Genomic DNA, 25,000 nt, shown 5'->3' with positions numbered 1-25,000 from the left:
TGCTCCGGTTTCCCCCACAGTCCTAACACATGCGTTATAGGGGGAACTGATGAACTAAATTGACCGTAGTGTATAAGTGTGTGTGAATGAGTGTGTATGGGTGTTTCCCAGTACTGGGTTGCAGCTGGAAGGGCATCCGCTGTGTTAAAACATATGATGGAATAACAGGTGGTTCATTCCGCTATGGCGACCCCTGATTAATAAAGGGATTAAGCCGAAGGAAACTGATTGAATGTTTCTGTATGAATGTGTGTGTCTGCAGTGTTGTTTACCCCGTGGCTGGTCTTCCTCCTCCTCCTGTGGTTCGTCAGTGTCTTCGTCGGTGTGTGTGTGCTGCTCCAGAAGATCTTGTAGTGATGAACAGGAACATCAGACTCTGCAGGGAGACTCCAGTGGATGCGGAGCGATAGCAGACCGTCTGCACACACACTCATGTTCACCACACGCAGAGCAGACGGACAAGGAGGAGGAGACGGATCTGAGCACACACACACACACACAGAGAGAAGAGCAACATCAGGACTGAACACTTCTTACGACACAACACTCATTATTTACATGTAGTCATTTAGCAGACACTATTGTCCTAAACGACTGACAACTAAGGAGACATTCAGCAATTAAACAAGAAGAGGCAATACACACATGAAGAGCTGATTATACAGAGGAACTCAGAGAATTAAGCGCTGGAGTAAGGTGGAGAAAAGAAGAGTGTTTCTACAGGTGGTTTGTCCAGGTCACTCGCCTGTGTGAGCCACACTTCATAAATGCACTTATTTACATCTTTAATCTTTATTAAATGTCATAAAATGTATATTATATTACTCCCAAACATAAAATATAGAAATATTACATATTTGAAAAGTATATAACACATTCAATTATTGTTGAACCCCTTTGTGCTGTTGGGTTGTTCTTAATTTGGCCTGTGTTTGTCCATTTATCCTTTCATTATAATTTTGCTGTTGATTGCAAAGATTGTAAAAATGACAACTTTTAATCCCAACAGGGGAAACCAGCAACAATCAGGAATGCATGAACATATGCTGTCATGGCTTTGCAATCAATAAACGTGGTTATAATGGAAGTCAATGGAGCAAAAGCATCCCTAACATAACCAAAGGGGAGTCAATCTGAACAACACATAGGGGTTAAATTAAAGGGGTGGTCCACAGTGTATTTTAAGGCTTGTTTGTGTTTATAAGATGCAAAGCAATGTGTGCTCATGCTTTATTTGTAGAAAGTCTTGGTATTTGTTCATATATCTTACTTTGATTATATACAGCTACTCAGCTAACATGAAAACCACTGTCATATTTCCTAATTCCTCTGATGGTCAGCTAACATAGCATATGCCAGTAACGCTTATTATTCTCTTTATGCTCTATTTCCACCTGGGGATACTCATCCCGAGGCCCTCAGAGACTATGCAGCACCACTGAATTGACCCAAGACCAGCGACAAGATGATCCCAAGGTTTCCGTAATCCTGGACCAGGCCGTATCCTCGGCAGCTGCTGTGGTGGTCATGGAGGAGTGGAGAGCATGAGACTGATTCCTGTGACGCTCCAGGGACAGACGAGTCTTCGCTGAGGTCCAGAATTCTCCAGCCTCCGGCACCTAGACTGCAGCTCTGCACAAGACATTTGGCCAGTGGAGAAATGGTCGTGCCCAACTGAGCCTGGCTTCCCTCCAGGTTTTTTAATTCTTCGCTTTTGCCAACTGGTGAAGTTTTTTCCTCACCGCTGTCGCCACTGGCTTGCATGGTTCGGGATCTGTAGAGCTGCGCATGGATGGATTTCCTCTTCAGTGTTTGGACTCTCAGTATTGATTATTGCACCACACTGAACTAAGCTAAACTGAACTTGAACTCTTGAACTTGAAAACTGAACTGACACTGTTTCAATTAACTGTAATCTTCTATGTGAAGCTGCTTTGGCACAATTTACATTGTAAAAGCACTATGGAAATAAAGGTGAATTGAATAGAATTAAATAATGAGCTGTGATTCGTGGATTTGCTCCACATCAACATGAAAGGCATCACACCCCTACTTGCACAGGCTGTGCCTTTGTTGTGTAAACACTGCCAGTCAGTGTAGCTGTTAGCAGTATCACTTTGAGCTTTTGACACTGATGCATTTTAGTTTGAAATTGCATGAGTTTTGCTACGGTTACGCCATCCGTCCACACTACGCCGGAGTTTTTGAGCGCCGAAAACAGAGCGTTTTGGAAACACCGGAGAGGCCGTTTTCATTCTGAAACACTGCTGCTCCGTCTCAGTGTGGATGGGGGAAAACAAAGACATCTGAAAAGGGAGGCGTTTTGGAAAAATGCATGATGAGCTGCTCCTAATCTGAGGAGTTTCAGCCGAATCCAGAAATGAACTGAGAGAAATTCTAGAAGCTGTCCTTTGTCAAATGCTAGAGCTATATCTTTATTATAAGTCTCTGGAACATAATAATTTAAACTGTAGGCTCTTCTCTCTTTGTGTCGTGTCCTCTGGGAACCCAAATACAGAAACAGAATAAGCTCTGTGGAAATAGCATTTTAGCTGTCTCTGCTATAGCATTACAGCACCTCTGGCCACGTCACATTGCGTGGTCATGCATGTAACCTGAATCGTTTGCGATCTCACTAGCCCGGAAGTATTTGTTTGTAGTCCCCAAATTTCATTGACTGTAGGCTTTGCTAAGCTAACTCTGTAAAAGTCAAGGTCTCCCTTTGCATTGACCTTTGAGCGTCTTACATTCAGAGATGTTGTTTATATTCACACAGCTACAGTACACATCAGCTGCAGTTTAACATGATATGATAGTGGACCACCCCTTTAAAGCACTTTGTCCAAAATCTAAGCACTTTTCAAACCATGAAAGCACTAAATTAAACTCAAACATTTCCAGCATCCTGAAAAGCAACACATGCTTTGGCTCCCCTGAGTGTTTCTCAGTGTGGTAAACAGAGTAAAATAGGCAGGGTTCATACACATTTTTACTAATAAAATTCCAGGACTTTTCCAAAACTTTCAGATAAATATTGATGACCTAATGCTTCAAATAATGTCTACGTGCATGTGGTAAATAAGAAAAAAATGTTAGTTCAAATTCATTACAGCATATCAAAAATATCTTGTGTGAAAATGTTTAGAAATGCTGTCTTGTGTCTACAAGACTTATTGAATTAGCACAAATTAGCAACCCAAGCTCATTCTGGAAACGTAGCCCCGCCGACATTTCTGGAGACCGCGATTTACGTGGCCGGAGGTACGTACGTACGCGTTTAGTTTTTTTTGAGCGAACGCTGCGGGGCGGTGTGGCGCCGCTCCGCTCCTCCTCGTCGCGCTCGCCGGCCGACGGCTGGCCTCCGAGTGGAGGGCTTTCCCGATGCAACCAGTTTGTCTGCTTAGCTCACAGCGTTGCGTCGGCGGAGCGGAGGCCCCGGAGGAGAAGGAGGAGGAGCCGGCCGCGGGGACGACGACCGGGATCGAGTCCAGGGAACAGCGGTTCCAGAAATCAGGTAAGATGAAAAACGGAATCTGAAAAATAAGAGCGAGAACGTGGCGGGATCCGAAAACGCGGTCAAAATCGAAGACGAGGGCTTATGCTTTTTTTTTTTCTGGACAGCTTTTGCGAACCGTCGCTCGGGTTTAGGGAAGGAGGAGGAGGAAGAGGAGGGTGGCCGAGTCGGCCGATCCGGTGGCTTTTCGTGCGAGAACGGCGCAAGCGTGAACGGCGCGCGCTCCCGAGAGGCGCCCGAGACGCGAAAAAGCGCGCACAGCGGCCTCTCGCGGATCCGCGAAAAACAAAAACCGCTCAAATACGTACCTCCCGGGATGTAAATCGCGGTCCGCAGAAACCTCCGCGGGGCTACGTTTCCACAATGAGCCCGGGTTGCAAATTAGCCTTTACTCCCACATTATCTTACCTCTGTAGTTAGAGATTGTTTCTGGACATGACACTTAAAATGTATCTTGAATTATGATGAATGCAAGTGAAAGAGAGGTGAAGCTGAAACTGCAAGTGGCTTTTTGCCCCACACAGAGATGTCACGTGAAGAGATAGACATCGCAATTGTATTTGAAACTTACCCAATATTATCATCTCAAATTTATTTAAGTGCACAGATATTTGTTGTTTCCATGACTTTTCTAAAACATTTTGGGTTTATTTATTTTTCCAAAACTTTTCCAGGCCTGGAAAATGCCTTGCCGAAATTTCATGACTTTTCCAGGTTTTTCCAATAGGAGTAAACAGAGTAAACATGGTGTAAATGCTGAGACTGACCTCTGTGCGAGCGGAAGTGTTTGCTGGGCGCAGTAAACCCCCGTGTGCCATGAACGTTTACTGCTGCCACCCTGAACTGATACCAGCGGCTGGGACGCACATCGCTCAGCACCACACGCTCCTCGCTCACCTGTGGGTGCAGAGGTCGGAGGTCATGCAGAGGTAAAGGGTCACAAGCCACCTACATTTGACTGGAATCTGAGATATTCACTCAGGCCACGCTGTGATGCACTCAAAACCTGCCGGCACTACTTTAACTGTGTGCTTATCTGACAATAACCAAACACCTTAGAGTGCTCATCAGCCAATCAGAATCAAGCATTAAGCAGAGCTGTAGAGTAAAGAGGACAGACTGATCATTCCTCTTCACATGTGTGTGTGTGTGTGTGTGACTTGAGCATTGTCTCTCCAGTGTGTAGCCTGGTCTCCAGTAGGATGTGTGTGTGTGTGTGTGTGTGTGTGTGTGTGTGTGTGTGTGACTTGAGCGTTGTCTCTCCAGTGTGTAGCGTGGTCTCCAGTAGGGTGTGAGTGTGTGTGTGTTTGTGTGTGTGTGTGTGTGTGTGTGTGTGTATGTGTGTGTTTGTGTGACCTGAGCGTTGTCTCTCCAGTGTGTAGCGTGGTCTTCAGTAGGGTGTGTTTGTGTCTGTGTGTGTGTGTGTGTGTGTGTGTGTGTGTGTGTGACTTGAGCGATGTCTCTCCAGTGTGTAGCGTGGTCTTCAGTAGGGTGTGTTTGTGTCTGTGTGTGTGTGTGTGTGTGTGTGTGTGTGTGTGTGACTTGAGCGATGTCTCTCCAGTGTGTAGCGTGGTCTCCAGTAGGATGTGTGTGTGTGTGAGTGTGTGTGTGTGTGTGACTTGAGCATTGTCTCTCCAGTGTGTAGCGTGGTCTCCAGTAGGGTGTGAGTGTGTGTGTGTTTGTGTGTGTGTGTGTGTGTGTGTATGTGTGTGTTTGTGTGACCTGAGCGATGTCTCTCCAGTGTGTAGCGTGGTCTTCAGTAGGGTGTGAGTGTGTGTGTGTTTGTGTGTGTGTGTGTGTGTGTATGTGTGTGTTTGTGTGACCTGAGCGATGTCTCTCCAGTGTGTAGCGTGGTCTTCAGTAGGGTGTGTGTGTTTGTGTGTGTGTGTGTGAGTGACTTCAGCGATGTCTCTCCAGTGTGTAGCGTGGTCTCCAGTAGGGTGTGAGTGTGTGTGTGTTTGTGTGTGTGTGTGTGTGTGTGCGTATGTGTGTGTTTGTGTGTGTGTTTGTGTGACCTGAGCGTTGTCTCTCCAGTGTGTAGCGTGGTCTTCAGTAGGGTGTGTTTGTGTGTGTGTGTTTGTGTGTGTGTGTGTGTGTGTGTGTGTGTGTGTGTGTGACCTGAGCGATGTCTCTCCAGTGTGTAGCGTGGTCTCCAGTAGGGTGTGTGTGTGTGTGTGTGTGTGTGTGTGTGTGTGTGTGTGTGTGTGTGTGTGTGTGTGACCTGAGCGATGTCTCTCCAGTGTGTGGCGTGGTCTCCAGTAGGGTGTGTGTGTGTGTGTGTGTGTGTGTGTGACCTGAGCGATGTCTCTCCAGTGTGTGGCGTGGTCTCCAGTAGGGTGTGTGTGTGTGTGTGTGTGTGTGTGTGACTTGAGCGATGTCTCTCCAGTGTGTAGCGTGGTCTCCAGTAGGGTGTGTGTGTGTGTGTGTGTGTGTGTGTGTGTGTGTGTGTGTGTGTGTGTGTGTGTGTGTGTGTGACCTGAGCGATGTCTCTCCAGTGTGTGGCGTGGTCTCCAGTAGGGTGTGTGTGTGTGTGTGTGTGTGTGTGTGACCTGAGCGATGTCTCTCCAGTGTGTGGCGTGGTCTCCAGTAGGGTGTGTGTGTGTGTGTGTGTGTGTGTGTGTGTGACCTGAGCGATGTCTCTCCAGTGTGTAGCGTGGTCTCCAGTAAGGTGTGTGTGTGTGTGTGTGTGTGTGTGTGTGTGTGACCTGAGCGATGTCTCTCCAGTGTGTGGCGTGGTCTCCAGTAGGGTGTGTGTGTGTGTGTGTGTGTGTGTGTGACCTGAGCGATGTCTCTCCAGTGTGTGGCGTGGTCTTCAGTAGGGTGTGTGTGTGTGTGTGTGTGTGTGTGTGTGTGTGTGTGTGTGTGACCTGAGCGATGTCTCTCCAGTGTGTGGCGTGGTCTTCAGTAGGGTGTGTGTGTGTGTGTGTGTGTGTGTGTGTGTGTGTGTGTGTGTGACCTGAGCGATGTCTCTCCAGTGTGTGGCGTGGTCTTCAGTAGGGTGTGTGTGTGTGTGTGTGTGTGTGTGTGTGTGTGTGTGTGTGACCTGAGCGATGTCTCTCCAGTGTGTGGCGTGGTCTTCAGTAGGGTGTATCCCAGAGTTCCAGCGTCTCTGCAGCACATACAGCACCGGCTCCACAGACACATTGAAGCGTGAGGACCAGCGCAGCTCCAGCTGACCTGACGGATGCTCCACAAACTGCAGATCCTTACGCGGCTTCAGAGGAGACCCTGCAGGACATATGAAGACAGGTCACATCTGAGTATGCAATACACAGTAGTTAATTATTGTGATCTCCCAATTGCAACAGAGAAATACTGGGAAATCTCTGTAGACTGATGGCATTTCATGCTGTTCAGCCTTATAATCCTAAAATGTGAGCAAAATCAGCTGTTTTGTCATCACTTTAGGCATTACGCTAGAGAATCATTCAAGCACTAGCTCTACAGTGACGTTGGTGAAAGAGCAGCGGTTTCACTATGGCCAATTAAGTTAATCAGTTCCCCTATAGCGCATGTGTTTGGACTGTGGGGGAAACCGGAGCACCCGAAGGAAACCCACACCAACACAGGCACAACATGCAAACACAAAAACACACACAACACAAACACAAAAATGAAGACTGACCCACACACACACACACATATATATGTGTGTGTGTATGTGTGTGTGTGTGTGTGTGTGTGTGTATATATATATATTTATATGTGTGGGTCAGTCGGCATTTTTGTGTTTGTGTTGTGTGTGTTTTTGTGTTTGCATGTTGTGCCTGTGCTGGTGGGGTTTTCCTCCGGGTGCTCCGGTTTCCCCCACAGTCCAAACACACATATATATTATATATATTACATATATATATATATATATATTACATATATATATATATATATATATATATATATATATATATATATATATATATATATATATATATATATATATATATATATATATATATATATATATATATAAATAAAAAAATCACCGGTCACTTTATTAGGTACACCTTACTAGTGGACCCGCTTTTATTTTCAGAACTGACTTAATCCTTCATGGCATAGATTCAACAAGCTACTGAAAATACATTCCAAAGCTGCTCTACTGGATTGAGCTCTGGTGACTGTGGAGGCCATTTGAGTACAGTGAACTCATCGTCATGTTTAAGAAACCAGTCTGAGATGATTGAGCTTTATGACATGCTGCGTTATCCTGCTGGAAGTAGCATCAGAAGATGGAGACACTGTGCTCATAAAAGGATGGACATGGTCAGCAGCAATACTCAGGTAGGCTGTGGCGTTGATGCTCAATTGGTACTAATGGACCCAAAGAAAATCTCCCCCACACCATTACACCACCACCACCAGCCTGAACCGCTGATACAAGGCAGGATGATCCATGCTTTCATGTTGTTGAGGCCAAATTCTGACCCGACCATCCGAATGTGGCAGCAGAAATGGAGACTCATCAGAGCACATGATTATGCCGTCAAACTGTTGTATTACACTCAAAGCAGTGCAATATGGCTGTATATTGGCACTCACTTGGGCTCTAGTAGCAGTGCCCATATACAGCCATATCACACTGCTGCTCGTGTGATATTGCTCATATATAGTACAAGTCAAAATTATTCTTTAATAAAATACATTTCTCAAGTGTTGTTTAACGGAGAGAAGATTTTTGTTCAACACATTTCTAATCATAATAGCTTTAATAACTCATCTCTAATAACTGATTTATTTTCTCTTTGTCATGATGACAGTAAATAATAATTGACTAGATATTCTTCAAGACACTAGTATTCAGCTTAACGAGGCATTTAAAGGCTTAACTAGGTTAATAAGGGTAAAGTTAGGGTAATTAGGCAAGTCATGGAGACAATCCAAAACCAATATTGCTTAAGGCGGCTAATAATATCGACCCTAAAACTGCTTTTATTGCAGCCAAACTAAAAGAAATAAGACTTTCTTTAGAAGAACAATTGCTATAGGACATACTGTGAAAATCTCCTCGCTCTATTCAAAGACTTGGGAAATATATGCAACAGAATAAAGACTTCACAAGAGAGCGAATAATTTAGCTTTAGTGTAAAACGTTAATAAAAAAGCGTGTGCGCTGATGCTGAATCTGTACTGTACGCCTCTGACTTCCACTTAACCCTCGCAGACATCTGAAATGACTCCATATGTCATAAATCAGAGGTTTATTAAGCACAAAGCTTTTGAAGAAAAGGCTCTGCTGTGGATTCGTTACAGCTGTGATGAAGAGCCGCTGACGCAGGAAAACACATGCAGGATTTCACAACAGCCGCAGCTCAAACACCCGTACATGCCTCAATCCATACAATAAAAAATATAAATTCTTCCACATGACGATCCAGAAATCAGCGGAGCAGGGAAGAGAGCAGCACTGCAGATAATGTTTACTTTAATAGGGCTCGAAATTGTGACCGTTTTGGTGGCAGACGCGCCAAAAATTTTATCTAGAGATGCACCGATCCCGATGTTTGGATCAGAAATGGCTTTAATACAGAATATTTTAGCTGGATTGGGTATCGGCCAGCTGGTATTGATTCACATCCGATCTTATATATAGTGCGTTTTTAAGCCAACTAAGCCATGAAGGTAGCCTATTAAAGAGCACAAGAAAGTTGTCATGTAGGGCTACCATATCCGAAATGTTCTGATAGTTTAATGTGAAGCACAGACGAATATTCAAGTGGTTAAATTCATGTTCAGTTCAGCGTTTCCCGTCGCTGCACCTTTCAGTCATTCTCCATTCATTCACAAGTCAAACTGTCTCGCGTTCATGACAACATGAAAAACTCCAAGACTATTTGTTCCTGTTAGTTTAAATAATCAGTGGTGAAATGCATTTAGTTCTGCATTAAATGGCTTCATTTTGACCTGCAACATGGAGATCGCTGCCGTTTCTACTAAGGGTGTCACGATCCTCCAAATCCTCGATTCGATTACATTTTCGATTCTAAAGGCACGATTCGATTTTCAATTATGAATAACTAATTAATTAATGACCAATTAATTATTAGTAGCCTACCGTTTAAACTACCTGACCTGCATGGTCTTTGTTTTACCCATAAACAAATCATACAGTAAATGAATAAAGGCAAGATACACACATAATTCCACCTGTCAATCACTTTTTCTGCGGGACTCGTGAATAGGCAGTGATCTGTGTCGTTATAATGGCGTCGGTAAAAAAGGTGCACAACCAACAGGAACCAGCCAACAGTATCTGAGGTGTTCGCTAAAATGACTGAGTACAAGTGAGTGAAAGATTGAAGCAGTCCTCTGACTGCCTGGACCTGCTGTCTCGAGCGCATGGCTGTGTGTGCGTCTGTGTGTGTGTGGTCACGTGATGTGCATTTTCAGAGGTAGAGAGGAAGGAGGGCTGCTCAGAAATGCTACACGCCACTGTGGATGTCAAATCGTTGTCGTTCTAAAATGCCGTTTAAAAACAAAGACAGTGTAAACAGGGCCTGAGTGTGCACTTTTCACCAGCGGATTTGCAACGGGGGCGGGCGGAGGATCGTGATGCCGGTGTTGTCTATCGGACGAACCGTACGTAATACGTACATAGCAGAGCTTGCAAAGCTGTGTTTTTTTGTCGACAACACGAACGTTGTCAACATAACTCACTGGAAATCCAAAATGCTTCCACACCGGCGACTTCATTGAAAGAGGAGAGGGTTTAAGCTCTGTCGACGGGTCTCCTGCTTCTGCAGTTTAACAAGCACTTCAACAAGCCTGTTTTTCCCGCTTGGCAAGCCAAGCTGACGTGACATGGGGGCGTGGCAGCATCGACGATTCTATTTTTTGATTCGATAATCAAAATTGAGCATAAATTTTGATCGATTCCGATAAAAAAATCGAAATCGTGACACCCCTAGTTTCTACATTATGTTGTGCTGTGTGTGTTAGATCAGCAGATCGCATTCACAACGCTGGAGTAGAGAAGGTTATTATCTGCTCTTCACACACAAAGTAGGCCTACCTGAAACTTTAAATGAGAAAAGGCTCAATAATACACTGAACAGATCCTCAACACACTGATTTCTTCCCTTTGTGCTGCTCAGTTTTGGAAGTGTCCGCATATACCAAAGGGCTGCGGGCTGTCTCACTCACACACCGGCTGCACAGACGCAAAGTGCATCGCTCCATAAGATTCACTCTCACAATCAGTTTCTGTTCTCTCTTCTTTCCGACTGAGTTTATTCTTCTGAGGGGAATACTTTCAGCGCTGTGAATAGTTTGTAAAGCCTGGCTCATTGTGGTCAAAGTTGATTAAATTAATAAAAGTGAAACTGACTGGCGCAATATGGATTGTCCAAGGGCGCAGATTTAGCATGGACAGAGGGGACGCGTCCCCAACAATATCCAGCAACTATTAAAATGTCCCCGCCAATAATTTAGTTCACTTTTTAAAAAAAAAAGTATTGACATAGACATGCAGACAGGTTTTTTTTTTCTTTCAATACAACCATTATTGGTTCAATTATTAAACATTTTTGTTTATCTACACTGCTGTAAACATTTTTTATGGATATTTCATGTAAATTATGTACTAAATACAGTTAAAGTTAGAATTTTTAGCCCCCTGTATATTTTTCCCCCAATTTCTGTTTAATGGAGAGCAAATTTCTTCAACACATTTCTAATCATAATAGTTTTAATACTCATCTCTAATAACTGATTTATTTTCTCTTTGTCATGATGACAGCACATAATATTAGACTAGATATTCTTCAAGACACTAGTGTTCAGCTTAAAGTGACATTTAGGGCTCTATTTTGATGATCCATGCACAAAGTCCAAAGCGCGGGGCGCAAACGCATTAAGAGCGTGTCCGAATCCACTTTTGCTATTTTAAGGACAAAAAAAATCTACTTTGCGCCGTGGAGCATGGTCTAACAGGGTTGAGCTTATTCTTTTAGTTATTTAAGTTATAGGTGTGTTTTGGGAATAAACCAAACAGAGTCTCATCTCCCATTCCCTTTGCCTTGCACCATAGCGCATTTGCTATTTACATGGCGGACTTTGTAAGTGGAAAAACTGTGAAAAGTTAAACAGAGCATCTATAGCGTGAGAATGAGAGATGAGCCTCCTCATTATTTCCTTTCACTTGCGCTCTCGTGGATAGGGAAACATGCGTTAATTGTAAAATTAATTTCATTTGTTAAGCGCAAACATTACTATTTCTAAATTCAGTTCTAATTTCCAGCGAACTAATAAATGACCAATATTAACAAAGTGTGGTCAAAAAATGAAGTTATATCCTAATACACATGCTGCGCCCCATATGGTCTAAAACCTGACAGGTGGACAAATCTAAGCTTGTTTTTAATAAAACAAATATAAATATGCATATAATAAATAATACTGCTAATAATAATAACATCATACAAAAGCAAATTGAACTGAAAAAGCCTCCCGAGATGAAGAAGGCATGAAAGTATGGGTTTTATATTTATTTAGGCTAGAAAATAATAATTCTTTAATCCTTTAATTCTTTTTTTTATGTAAAGATATTTGCGTATTGCTGTACATCCTGTGTGTATTAAGCGAGGCGCACAACTAACACGCTCTGCGCTGGACTATAGACCGGCTTTGATCTGGTCTTGTAACGCCGGGGAGTAACACCACAACAGAAGATAGGATCCAATATGCAGGTTTATTAACAGTCAGGCAAGCAGTGGTCAATACGGGAGCAAACAGGTATGTGAGGACAATCCAGAATCGTAGTCAGCTTAACAATCAAGAGGTCGAAAGGCAGGCGGCAGACAAGGATAACTAAATAAACAAGGCTAGGTTCAAAACACAGGAAAACAAGACAAGGAAAACGCATTGTAATGCTACTTTACAGTGAACAAGACTCGGCAAACTGAAGGGGTGAATGTGTGGCTTAAATAGTGTGTTAATCAGTCTCTGAAAGTCCTCAGGTGTGCTAATGTAATCAAGCTAGATGAGTGAGCAGGCGTGAGTGTCTAGGAGAAGTGCATGTATGCATATGTAGTCCAGAAGAAGGCAGATATGTAGTTTTATGAGTGAGTGTTTACCAGCGAGATCTGGTGGTTGTTCGCTGGTGAACATGACAGGTCTATTGAACAGTCTATTTAAGTTCCTTAAAATAGCAACGCGCCAGTAATGCGCCTCAATACGCCTTTTCTTTTTTACCAAAACACCTATGGGCGCACATTTGAGCGCAAATGCATTTGCTATTTAAACAGCGTGACGCAAAACGTCAAACAACTCTTGTGCCAAGCTGAAACTAGCAAACAACAATTGCGTCGCGCCTTGCACCGGGTGTATGATAGGGCCCTTAAAGGCTTAACTAAGGTAATTAGGTTAACTACGCAAATCATGCAGAGTTCAGACTGCATGATTTTAACCACAATTTTGACTTGTCGACAAATGCCGGAAATCGCAGGTAAATGGGTGCTCGTTCACGCGAGTAACAATCACACATGTGAACTATCAAAGACACCATCTGAAAGAATCGCCCATGAGTCGCTGACACCCATCAGATATTTGGCATGTAGAATATCTGGAGCTTCTTGTCATCTGAGCAATACCACAACCGGCACAACAAAGAAAAAGGGGAAAGTCTAGGGGAAATTGCTCATTCTTTTCCAAGCCAGGAGAGCAAAATAAGTACACTTTCTTCCCCACCAAAGACTTCTTTCTCATTATGTGGTTAATAACTAAACATTTGTTATGTGATCTCGCGTTGTTGCCATGTCACTTGTCATTTGTGTTTAGTTGTGAGAGATGTCGTTTAGACAAAGTTGTCGGGGATCCTTTCGATTGTAAACACAGCACCAACAGAGTGCTACCCCAGATAGTCATGCAGTGTGAAAACATCTGTGACACGACTACTTTGAAAGTCATGCAGTCTGAACTCGGCATTAGGGTAATTAGGGTAACAGGTTAGGGTAATTAGGCAAGTCATTGTATAACAGTGGTTTGTTCTGTAGACAACCCAAACAAATACTGCCTTAAAATGGCTTTAAAACAATTAAAAACTGTTTTTATTCTAGCCCAAATAAAATCTGACTTTCTCCAGAACAACAAATATTAGAGGAAATACTGTGAGAAATTCCTGAATCTATTACACATCATTTGGGAAATATTTGACAAAGAAAAACTGTCATCTGTATATGGTCCAGACATTGTGACCACCAGATGTTTAGTCGAACTGCACTGACTTGTACAGATTTTCATAATCGTTTGAAGGTAAAAATTGGTTGAATTAAGATTATAAATGCGAGCGGACGCATCTGAGAGGCATGGTTTGGTCTGTTAATGTTTTCCAGCAGTGGCACAGAGAGAAGCGATTACACGCAGATCATCGCAGACTCCGGCTGATTGGGTTTGGATTTCAATAAAAGCCTTTATGACTTTCTGTAAATGAGGCGAAACCAGCAAATCTGACAAGCAGAACCACATCAGAACTGAAGAGTTATAGAGCGCGCGTACAGTACACTTAATCTGCACTATAAAAACACCACCATGAAAATATTATAACGCTCACTCGACACCAATTATTTCACAATTTTAGTTTATTTCTCACAATTCAATCTAATAAAGACTATAAATCTAGTCAATCTTATTAGCACTTAAATTTGTAATAATTGTCATTTTGAAAATAATTTTAAGCCAGGAAAAAATTCTAGAACACTAAATATCAATTAATAATAATAGTAATTTGTTAAAATTTTAAAAAAAATAATACAAATTTATAATTTAAAGATTACAATAAATACATAAATTTATATTAAAATATTGGGGAGTAAACTAAATTAAAACCTTTTTATTTTACAATCCATTTACATTATCACGTCTTACAATTCCGACTTAACGTCTCACAATTCTGACTTTACGTCTCACAATTCTGAATTTACTTCTCACAATTCTAATTTTACGTCTCACAATTCCGACTTTACATCTCACAATTCCGACTTTACATCTCACAATTCTGATTTTACGTCTCACAATTCCGACTTTACATCTCACAATTCTGAATTTACGTCTTACAATTCTGAATTTACGTCTCACAATTCTGATTTTACATCTCACAATTCTGACTTTACGTTTCACAATTCTGTATTTACGTCTCATAATTCTGATTTTACGTCTCACAATTCCGACCTTATGTCTCACAATTCTAAATTTACGTCTTACAATTCTGATTTGGTCTCACAATTCCGACTTTACGTCTCACAATTCCGATTTTCCGACTTTACGTCTCACAATTCTGACTTTACATCTCACAATTCTGACTTTTACGTCTCACAATTCCGACTTTACGACTCACAATTCCGACTTTACGTCTGACAATTCTGACTTTTACAACTCACAATTCTGACTTTACGTCTTGTAATTCTGACTTTACGCCTCACAATTCTGACTTTTACAACTCGCAATTCTGACTTTACGTCTTGCAAATCTGACTATACGTCTCGCCATTCTCGAAATTCTGACTTTTACGTCTCACAATTCCGACTTTACATCTCACAATTCCGACTTTACGTCTGACAATTCTGACTTTACATCTCACAATTCCGACTTTACGTCTGACAATTCTGACTTTACGCCTCACAATTCTGACTTTACATCTCACAATTCTGACTTTACTACTCACAATTCTGACTTTACTACTCACAATTCTGACTTTACGACTCATCTGACTTTACGACTCACAATTCTGACTTTACGACTCACAATTCTGACTTTTACAACTCACAATTCTGACTTTACGTCTTGCAAATCTGACTATACGTCTCGCCATTCTCGAAATTCTGACTTTTACGTCTCACAATTCCGACTTTACATCTCACAATTCCGACTTTACGTCTGACAATTCTGACTTTACATCTCACAATTCCGACTTTACGTCTGACAATTCTGACTTTACGCCTCACAATTCTGACTTTACATCTCACAATTCTGACTTTACTACTCACAATTCTGACTTTACTACTCACAATTCTGACTTTACGACTCATCTGACTTTACGACTCACAATTCTGACTTTACGACTCACAATTCTGACTTTTACAACTCACAATTCTGACTTTACGTCTTGCAAATCTGACTATACGTCTCGCCATTCTCGCAATTCTGACTTTTACGTCTCACAATTCTGACTTTTACATCTTGGAATTCAGACTTTTACATCTTGGAATACTGACTTTACACTTCACAACTTTACAAGACTTTACATTTCGCAATTCGAACTTTTATGTATTACAATTCAGATTTCACGACTTTATGGGGTGAACGCAGTGTTTCAAGTGCAGTCCTTAAGAGAGCGTATACCTTTATAAACGTTCTTGGGTGTCTGACAGGTGTGTCCACAGCCGTTAGAGCAGCACTTCTTCAGACTTGTGCAGTCGCTGTCAGAGTCGCAGCTCTGTACGCATGCGGCCTCAAACCCGCTGGCCTTCTCCTCCGCCGGACACTCGCCCTGCTTCAGTGTCTGCACCGACCGCAGAAACTCACAGCTCGTCAGACACTCGTAGTGCTTCTTCGGAAACTGAGTCTGAAAACACAGCACAGATTCAACAGGTGAGCTGCATTCAGGGTATCTGCAGGTTTCTAAGGCTCTGTCCATATGGACACGGGTATAATTATCATCACTTATTTCACATTTTTATTTATTTTTCAGTTAAACATAATTTATTTTACATTAAATTCCCTGCTCTGGTAAATATCATTTGGGAAATATATGGAGAAGAAAAGGCGATGTGATGGTGCAGTTAGTAGCACAATCATCTCACAGCAAGAAGAGCCCTGGTTCGAGCCTCAGCTGGGCCAATTGTAATTTCTGTGTGGAGTTTGCATGTTCTCCTCGTGTTGGTGTGGGTTTACCAAGTGCTCCGGTTTCCCCCACTGTCCAAACACATGCGCTATAGGGGAATTGATGAACTAAATTGGCCGTAGTATAAAAGTGTGTGTGTGAATGAGCGTGTATGGTCTTTCCCAGTACTAGGTTGCAGCTGGAACACACACACACACCTCACACAGATCCTGACACTGGTTTTCCTTCAGGTCCCATGAGGCTCGGCACGGTTCCAGACACTGAGGAGGAAACACAGAAAAGAGGAGACGAGTGTCAGATCTACATGATGAACAACAGCCTGGACCACAAACCATTCACGCATTACATCTGCAGCAATTTACATGCACATGTAACTAGTTAAAGATACACATTAATAATTGAATGTTCGTTAGATGACGTTACCACACAAATGGTTTAAATTTGATTTAAATATTAAAACAAACAAATGAAACAAACAGATCATTGAGTATTAAAGGAGCAGTATGCAACCCAGTGTATGTAACTCGGTGTTGCAGGGTTGTTGCTAGATCGGATACATTAGCGGCCGGAAGTTAACAAGAATAATTTCTATTACTTATTAAATTACCCATTTATAGTATTTTATTAACATCTACCCTCACCCTAACCCTAAACCCAACCGTCACAGTAATGTAGAAACAGTAGTTGTAAGGTATTATCTATGTTATCTATTAAATTACCCTATAAACTGTATGTTTTAACTCCTACCCCAGCCCAAAACCCAACGGTCACAGTATTGTAAAACTATTCATTATTGTTATACAGTGTCATAAAAATGCTGGCATATTAATGTGCATATCGCACTTCCGGCCGGCCGCATATCTGATCTAGACTTTACCGTATTGCATTTCTCTGACAAGACTACGCAAGTGCAGGTTGCCAGATTGATGTGAATGTACCTCACTATCCAGCCTAACGGATAGTTGAACTGTTTTTTAAATAAAAGCAACAACATCCGATAGAAGAAATATTTTCCATATTAAAGTGAGTTTTTGACCTGCCCAACACCTGAAATTTATATTTGAGAAACAGCTTCAATTTCTCACAGCTGAACAACAGAAAACTGACAATGATCAGCTCAGGTTCCTCAGAGCAAGCCAACACATATCAGTGATTCAGCATCTACATTTAACCATGTTAAAGAGGTTTAATATGTGTTCATTAGATTATAAAGCTTACCCTTGTGCTGGAGTGCAGTGAGTGCTCTATTCTGTGCTTCTGAATGGCTGCATTTACTTTTCTGTCCTGTTTTGTTTGGTGCAAACAGCCAAATTGCTCATCGCTGCATATCTTGTCACATAGCATGCTGTTAACACATAGGGTTACAATGTAACCTGCTCATCTAGAGTTTACACTCCTAATATTTATATTATCTGCAAATTAATAACCTCATGTGGAACTCTGAATCTGCATCTCATTTCGGAGTCTGCTACTGTCCACCGGAGGTCGCATTTCAGTCACGGACGCATGCTTTAAGAGCCTTCCTGACTGAATGAATGAAATACGCTGTTTTCCACCATCTGGCAACCCAGAGGGCTGAAATATAGTTGGCTAAACTGGCAAAGACAGACGTTCCAGCACGTTACGCACATGTTCAAAGCAGAATATCTGACTTTAGCATTGTTTTTCAGATAAAGAATGTTCACTGAGCATGTTTCAGAAAAATCTGCAAACATATTATGGTGTTGTTATGCTTTAGAAGAGTCAGAAACTTACATACAGCAACTTTAAACAATTAAAAAAAGACAAAAAAAATCTGTTTTATTTTGAACAATTTTAATATACAAATAAAGCAATTACTAATAATCATTAATTAAACTAGTAAAATATAAGATTAAACAAGTTATGTTAAACTAGAAACATTTAATTACTAATTTATTAATTCTAAAAGTAAAAATTTATTTTAAAATAAAGCGGATTCATATTAAACATTTAACAATAATTAAATTATGAAAACATTCATTTAAAGTGCAAATTTTTAAATAATGAGCATAAAATGCATAACATAAATGTGTTATGAATATAAATTGTAATTGACTAATAAAACTGCACAAATAAATAGTTTTAAATCAAAATCAATCAAAACAAACAAAATTAATTAAACTTGAAAATTGAAATAAAAAACAATCAATAATCACAATGAAAAATAACAGCAATTTTTAAAACACACGAATTAAACGAAGACATATTTTGTAAATAATTAAAATAATTAACAAAAAAAATTATAATTAAATAATTAAAAATAAAAACTAATAATAATAATAATAATAATTATTATTATTATTATAATTATAATAATAAACCACATTAATACAAATTTAAAAATATAACATTGAAACACTAAAATCAATCAATAAACAGAATGTTTAAAAAAAAATGTAAGAATAATAAATATTAGATTTCCTTATTGATACAAGTAAACAATTCATTCATTCATTCATTTTCTTTTCGGCTTAGTCCCTTTATTAATCAGGGGTCACCACAGCGGAATGAACCGCCAACTTATCTAACATGTTTCACGCAGCGGATGCCATTCCAGCTGCAACCCCATCACTGTAAAACACCCATACACTCCCATTCACATTTACACACATACACTACGGTCAATTTAGTTGATCAGTTCCCCTATAGCGCATGTGTTTGGACTGTGGGGGAAACCAGAGCACCTGGAGGAAACCCACACCAACACGGGGAGAACATGCAAACTCCACACAGAAATGCCAACTGACCCAGCCAAGGCTCGAACCAGGGGCCTTCTTGCTGTGAGGCGACTGCACTACCGTGCTTCCCACAAGTAAACCACAGACATGTAAATTAAATAGTTACATTTAATAGCTGCAAATTACTGGATAAATATATGAGGTAAATTTGCTTGATCAGTGACAACAGTCATATTTATATCTGGTTTCTAAGCCCAAAACAAACCCAGACGGGCTGATGAAGGCCTGAAGCGAAGCTAAAATCAGCCATTCATGATTAAGTTCTGCTCCACATGAACACAGCCTGATCATGTGCTGTGTGTAACAGAGGAAAGCATTAGTGTGAGTAAATGATGACAGCACAATCAGAAACCAGATCCATCCATCAGTGCATTGGGCTGAGAATCATTCCTCACTCACACTCCAACAAACGCAAAGAGAAAGAGGACAAACGAGCAAATGCGCTGAAGCACTGCTGGGTCAGTCCCAAACCACAGCAGCAGAGCCAAAACCAGAAACACCAACCTGCTGCTCTGCATACAGCCGCTGCTACTGACTGCACAGTCCAAATACAATCAAAAATACTAGTGTGACTTACGGCTCGCATGTATGACTCTACGTCTCACAATTGTTTCCACATCACATTTCAAGGTTACGTCAAGTGTACGCTGTGCATTTTTGAGTTTACGTCTCACATTTTGACTTTACGACTCGCAATTCTGAGTTTAACGTATATCGCAATTCTGTTTGCACATCACATTTCTGAACTCACGTCAAGTTTACAGCATGCATTTCTTAGCTTACGTCTCACATTTTTCAGTTTACGTCTTGCAGTTGTTTGCACATTACATTTTTGAGTTTACGTCTTGCATTTTCAAGTTTATGGCTTGCATTTATAACTTTACGTTTAGCAATTCTGTTTTTAAAGTCTCGTAACTTTGCACGTCACATTTCTGAGTTTGTGTCTCACATTTTCAAGCTCACGACGTGCAGTTTTTAGTTATGTCTTGCATTTTTAAGTTTACTTCTTGCAATTCTGAGTTTAACATCTCAGAATTCTGTTTGCACATCACTTCAGAATTTTTGTCAAGTTTACGCTGAGCATTTTTGAGTTTGTCACAAATTTGTTCTTTATGTCTCGCAATTCTGACTTTAACATCTCACAATTTTGTTTGCACATCACATTTCTGAATTCACATCAAGTTTACAATTTTACATTTTTAGTTAATGCCTTACACTTCTGACTTTAACGTAACGCAATTCTGTTTGCACATCACATTTCTGAGCTTACACCAAGTTTACGCTGTGTATTTTTAAATTCATGTCTCGCATTTTTGAGTTTATGTCTCGCAATTCTGAGTTTAACGTAACGTAATTCTGTTTGCACATCACAATTTTGAGTTTACGGGTCCTGTCATACACCCGGCGCAATGTGGCGCAAGACGCAACGCAATTGTTATTTACTACTTTCAGCTTGACGCAAGAGTCGTTTTAAGGTGCATTTGCGCTCATATGTGCGCCCATAGGCGTTCTGGTCTAAAAAAGCAGGCGTGTTTTGGCACGTTGCTATTTTGAGAAACTATAGTAGTCTGTTCTTTAGAACAGAACAAAGCCGGTCAATTGTCTGGCAGAGTGCGCCTGGCTTACACACTGTTTAATACACACAAGATGTAGAGCAATACGCAAATATCTTTACATATGAAAAATATATAAAATATTAAGGATATATATAGGATATAATAAAGATATATGTAGGATATAAATATAAAGGATCAAAATATTACAAAACATATTATTTTCTAGCCTACATAAATATGAAAAACCACTGCTTTTATGTCTTCTTCATCTAGGGAGGCCTTTTCAGTTCATTCATAACAATTTGCTTTTGTATAATGTTATTATTATTAGCAGTATTATTTATTATATCCATATTTATATCTGTTTTATTAAAAACAAGCTTAGATTTGCTCACCTGTTAGGGTGTAGACCATATGGGGCACAGCATGTGTTTTAGGATATAACTCAGGTTTTTGAGCACACTTCATTATTATTGTTCATTTATCCATTTGCTGGAAATTAGAACTGAATTTAGAAATAGTTTTGAAACTATAGTAGTTTATTTGCGCTTAACAAACGAAATTATTAGTTATTAATTATTATAGGCTAATTGATGTCTGTGTGTAAAGGTTTCCCTATTCAAGAGAGCGAAAGTGAATTATGAGATGCCTTATCTCTCATTCTCGCGCGGTAGATGCTCTGTTTAACTGTTTTCTTGCTTGTGAAATGCTCAGTTTTTCTACTTACACTTACTTTGCGTCATGTAAATAGCAAATGCGCTTATGGCGCAACTGGCTCTTAAAGGGAATAGGAGATAAGACTCTGATTGGTTTATTTTCAAAACATACGGCGCAAAGCAGATTTTTCCGTCCTTATATTAGCGAAAATGGATCCTACACGCCCTGAAAGCGTTTGCACCCTTTGCTCTGCGCATGGATCGTCAAAATAGAGCCCTACGTCTCATTTTCAAGTTTACGACTTTTATTTTTTTTGTTTACGTTGCACAATTCTGACTTTTAACATCTCGCAATTGTTTGCACATCACATCATATTTACGTCTTACATTGTCATGTTTATGGCTTGCATTTATAACTTTACGTTTAGCAATTCTGTTTTTAAAGTCTCGCAACTTTGCACATCACATTTCTGAGCTTACACCAATTTTACGCTGTGCATTTTTGAGTTTATATCTTGCATTTTTGAGCTTACGTCTCACAATTCTGACTTTAATGTATCGCAAAAGTTAATGATTTGCATTTTTGAGTTTGACTAACATTTTCAAGTTCTCAACTTGCATTTTTTGGTTTACGTTGCACATTTCTGACTTTAACATGTTGCAATCGTTTGCACATCACATCACATTTACGTCTTGCATTTTTAAGTTTATGGCTTGCATTTATAACTTTACGTTTTGTCTCACATTTTCAAGCTCAAAACTTGCAGTTTTTAGAGTGTACTCACACTATGTACCACTATGTGTTTGACATGTACCAATTTTAACTTTATTTTTCAGAATTTTTGTACATTTCTGTCTTTCAGCTCTCAATTCTGACTTTAAATCTCAATTTGTTTTTTAACTCTTTTAGATTTTAAGTTTAACAAATCTGTTTACGTCTCACAGATCTAAGTTTAACGTCTCGAAATTCAGAGTTTAACATCTGGCAATTCTGACTTCACATCTCACAATTATGATTTTACTTTTCAGACGAATTTGTACATATTAATTTACATCACTTCTGAATTTGTAAAATATTTTGAGTTTAAATGTCAAAATCTTTTCTTTCAAAACGTTTCATTAGTTTAAAATAAATTTTTTTTTATTTTTTGAGTTTAAAAAAAATCTTTCAATTCTGAATTTTTAATATCATTTTGAGTTTAAAAATCTAAAAATTACATTATCATTATCTGTTAAATGTTTAGAATCGAAACATCCAACAATGACAACAATCCAGCATTTAAAGACAACAACAGTTGCTTAAAGTGCAGCACGAATCCATCATCCAGACTTGGCGTCGTCTTTAAAACGCATAAAAGCAGAGAGATGCTGTGAGAAGTGCTGAGTAAGTGAGCTGACCCGTTTATGGGATTTTAATTAGCTCATTAGCAGCGCTGTCATTATTGTGCCATTGGCAGCCAAACATTTACTTGCTGTTAAATGGAGTGTGAGGATGAAGCGCATGTCCAAACTCAAATCAGACATTTCCATGTGCTCGGGATAAAGCAATGCTGTTTGGCTTCAAACGGATTCCACATTAAAACTGTTTTAGGACTCTAGATGGCAGGACAGGTCAGTCAATTTACCAACACTAGATTATTAGCATATTTCGAGAGTTCACACTAAGCTGATGACTGATAATAAAGCGTGTTTGGCATGCTGTCCTGGGACAGAGCCCTGAGCTCAGTTGATCCTCGAGCCCTGGGCTCCCTCCCGTTTGCAGAGCGAGTGGAGATTGAGCTCCGGTAGATCTCGAGAGCTCCCCACTTATGTAGCTAATAACACATTACTTTATGAGGGAAAATATTGTAGGCTAAGAACTTGACTGTGATGCCAATTTGGTTTAGTCAATGTACTCATGATGCATTACTTTGGGCTGTTGGAGGAAACCAGGGAACCTGAGAGAAACCCACGCCAGCAAGGGGAGAACATGTTAAGTCTGCACTGAAACGTCTCCCGGCCTAGTAAAGGCTAGAACTATTGGGGATAGACGATATAAAATGTACTGAACTCACAAATAAAATAAACATAAAATAAGCCCCTCCCACAGTCAAATCACGCACAGCTCATCTACATATTAAACACCAACTCCATTCCCATTGGCTGATCATCTATTATTGTTCCACATTTGAAAGAAGTTGACACAAAGAAAATAAATCAAGACAAGTGACGCCCAAGTTCAGCATGTTGAAGTTGACTCGAGTGTGTGTTGACTGTAGAGTGATGGTGTGTGTGTTTATGGTGTTGCTAAGTGTGTTTCTGCTGGACTGGTTCTGCTCGACTAAACAGAAACAGATCTCAGGCATTCATTCACAACAAACTCGCTCACTTCACACGTCACGACAAGATCAGAAAGGAAAAATGTGGAAAAACAAATGGGACACAGGCGACAGCTGAGCTAATACACACTAGAGGGAGACGAGTGTGGAAAATACTGCACTAAATGAAGCGTGAGACTGGAGTCAAGCACGGGCTCTAAAACACACCGACAGAACAAGAGCAGACACTCAACATCCTGCAGGTGTGCATATTCATATTAATCATCTGCATATTCATCTTTTGCATGTTATTCATATTCAGCATATTTGGTGGTGGAGCAACATACTATTTCACAGCATGAGTAATTGTAGTTCATGATACATTATTATAACAATATATTTGATGATATAGTTAATTAAATAAGTGGTTATTAACAATTATAATAAATGAATTACAGCTATTGGTACTGGATTCAAGCACAAGCCTTAAAAACACTGACAGAATGAGAGCAGAGACTGAATATCCTGCAGGTGTGCATAATCATCATTTGCATATTCATAAGACTCATATTAATCATTATACATCAGCATATTGATTAGGGTTAGGTGGTGGACTAACATATTATTTTATGGTATGAGTAATTTTATTGCATGGAAATGATATGTTTTAACATTATTATAATAATATATTTGATGCAATAGTTTATTAAATAGGTGGTAATTCACACAATTAATTACAGCTCTTGATGCTGGATTCAAGTACAGACTTTAAAACACACTGACAGAACAAGAGCAATACAATATTTGTCATATTGACATCAATCATTTGCATATTCAACACATTCATATTAATAATTTGCATATTAATCATTTCCAGCAGCATATTGATTAGGGTTATGTGGACCAACATAATATTTCATGGTATAAGTCATTTATTTTATTCATGGTGACAATATATTTGAACATTGTTTTAACAATATATTTGATGTCATAGTTTATTAAATAGGTGGTTATTAACAAAGTGTTATAATTAATAATTTCTGTTATTGTGCTGGATTCAAGGAGAGGCTTTACAAAACACTGACGGAACAAGAGCAAGACACTGACAATCCTGCAGGCGTGAATATTTGTCACATTCATATCCATCATTTGCATATATATCAAATTCATATTAATAAATTGCATGTTAATCATATCCATTACAATATTCTGCATATGGATTAGGGTTAGGTGGTGGAATAGTATATTATTTTATGGTATAAACAATATATATTAACATTATTATAATCATATATTTGATGAAATTGTTTATTATTGGTAATTTACCATTTCCCAGAGATGGGTTGTGGCTGGAAGGGCATCCGCTGCGTAAAAACGTGCTATATA

General features: G+C 39.9%; 1 protein-coding gene across 4 annotated transcripts in view; it reads right to left on the bottom strand.

Annotated features, from left to right (window-relative positions):
- The window catches only part of anos1 (anosmin 1), a 105,028-nt gene that overhangs the window by 34,476 nt on the left and 45,552 nt on the right, over positions 1-25,000 (bottom strand). For all 4 annotated transcript variants that reach the window (XR_012385713.1, XR_012385714.1, XM_073913340.1 and 1 more), the window contains 5 exons: positions 16,544-16,606; positions 15,845-16,067; positions 6,558-6,742; positions 4,282-4,411; positions 273-478 (listed from right to left, as the gene is read on the bottom strand). Coding sequence is in view for 2 of the 4 variants with exons in the window: in XM_073913340.1 (XP_073769441.1) it covers positions 273-478; positions 4,282-4,411; positions 6,558-6,742; positions 15,845-16,067; positions 16,544-16,606 (807 nt within the window). In the remaining 2 variants the exon portion in view is untranslated. The remainder of the gene's footprint in view (positions 1-272; positions 479-4,281; positions 4,412-6,557; positions 6,743-15,844; positions 16,068-16,543; positions 16,607-25,000) is intronic.

The sequence above is a fragment of the Danio rerio genome, chromosome 9 (assembly GCF_049306965.1).
Source record: "Danio rerio strain Tuebingen ecotype United States chromosome 9, GRCz12tu, whole genome shotgun sequence".
In the NCBI taxonomy this organism is placed as follows: domain Eukaryota; kingdom Metazoa; phylum Chordata; class Actinopteri; order Cypriniformes; family Danionidae; genus Danio; species Danio rerio.
This window is presented reverse-complemented; position numbering and strand designations above follow the sequence as displayed.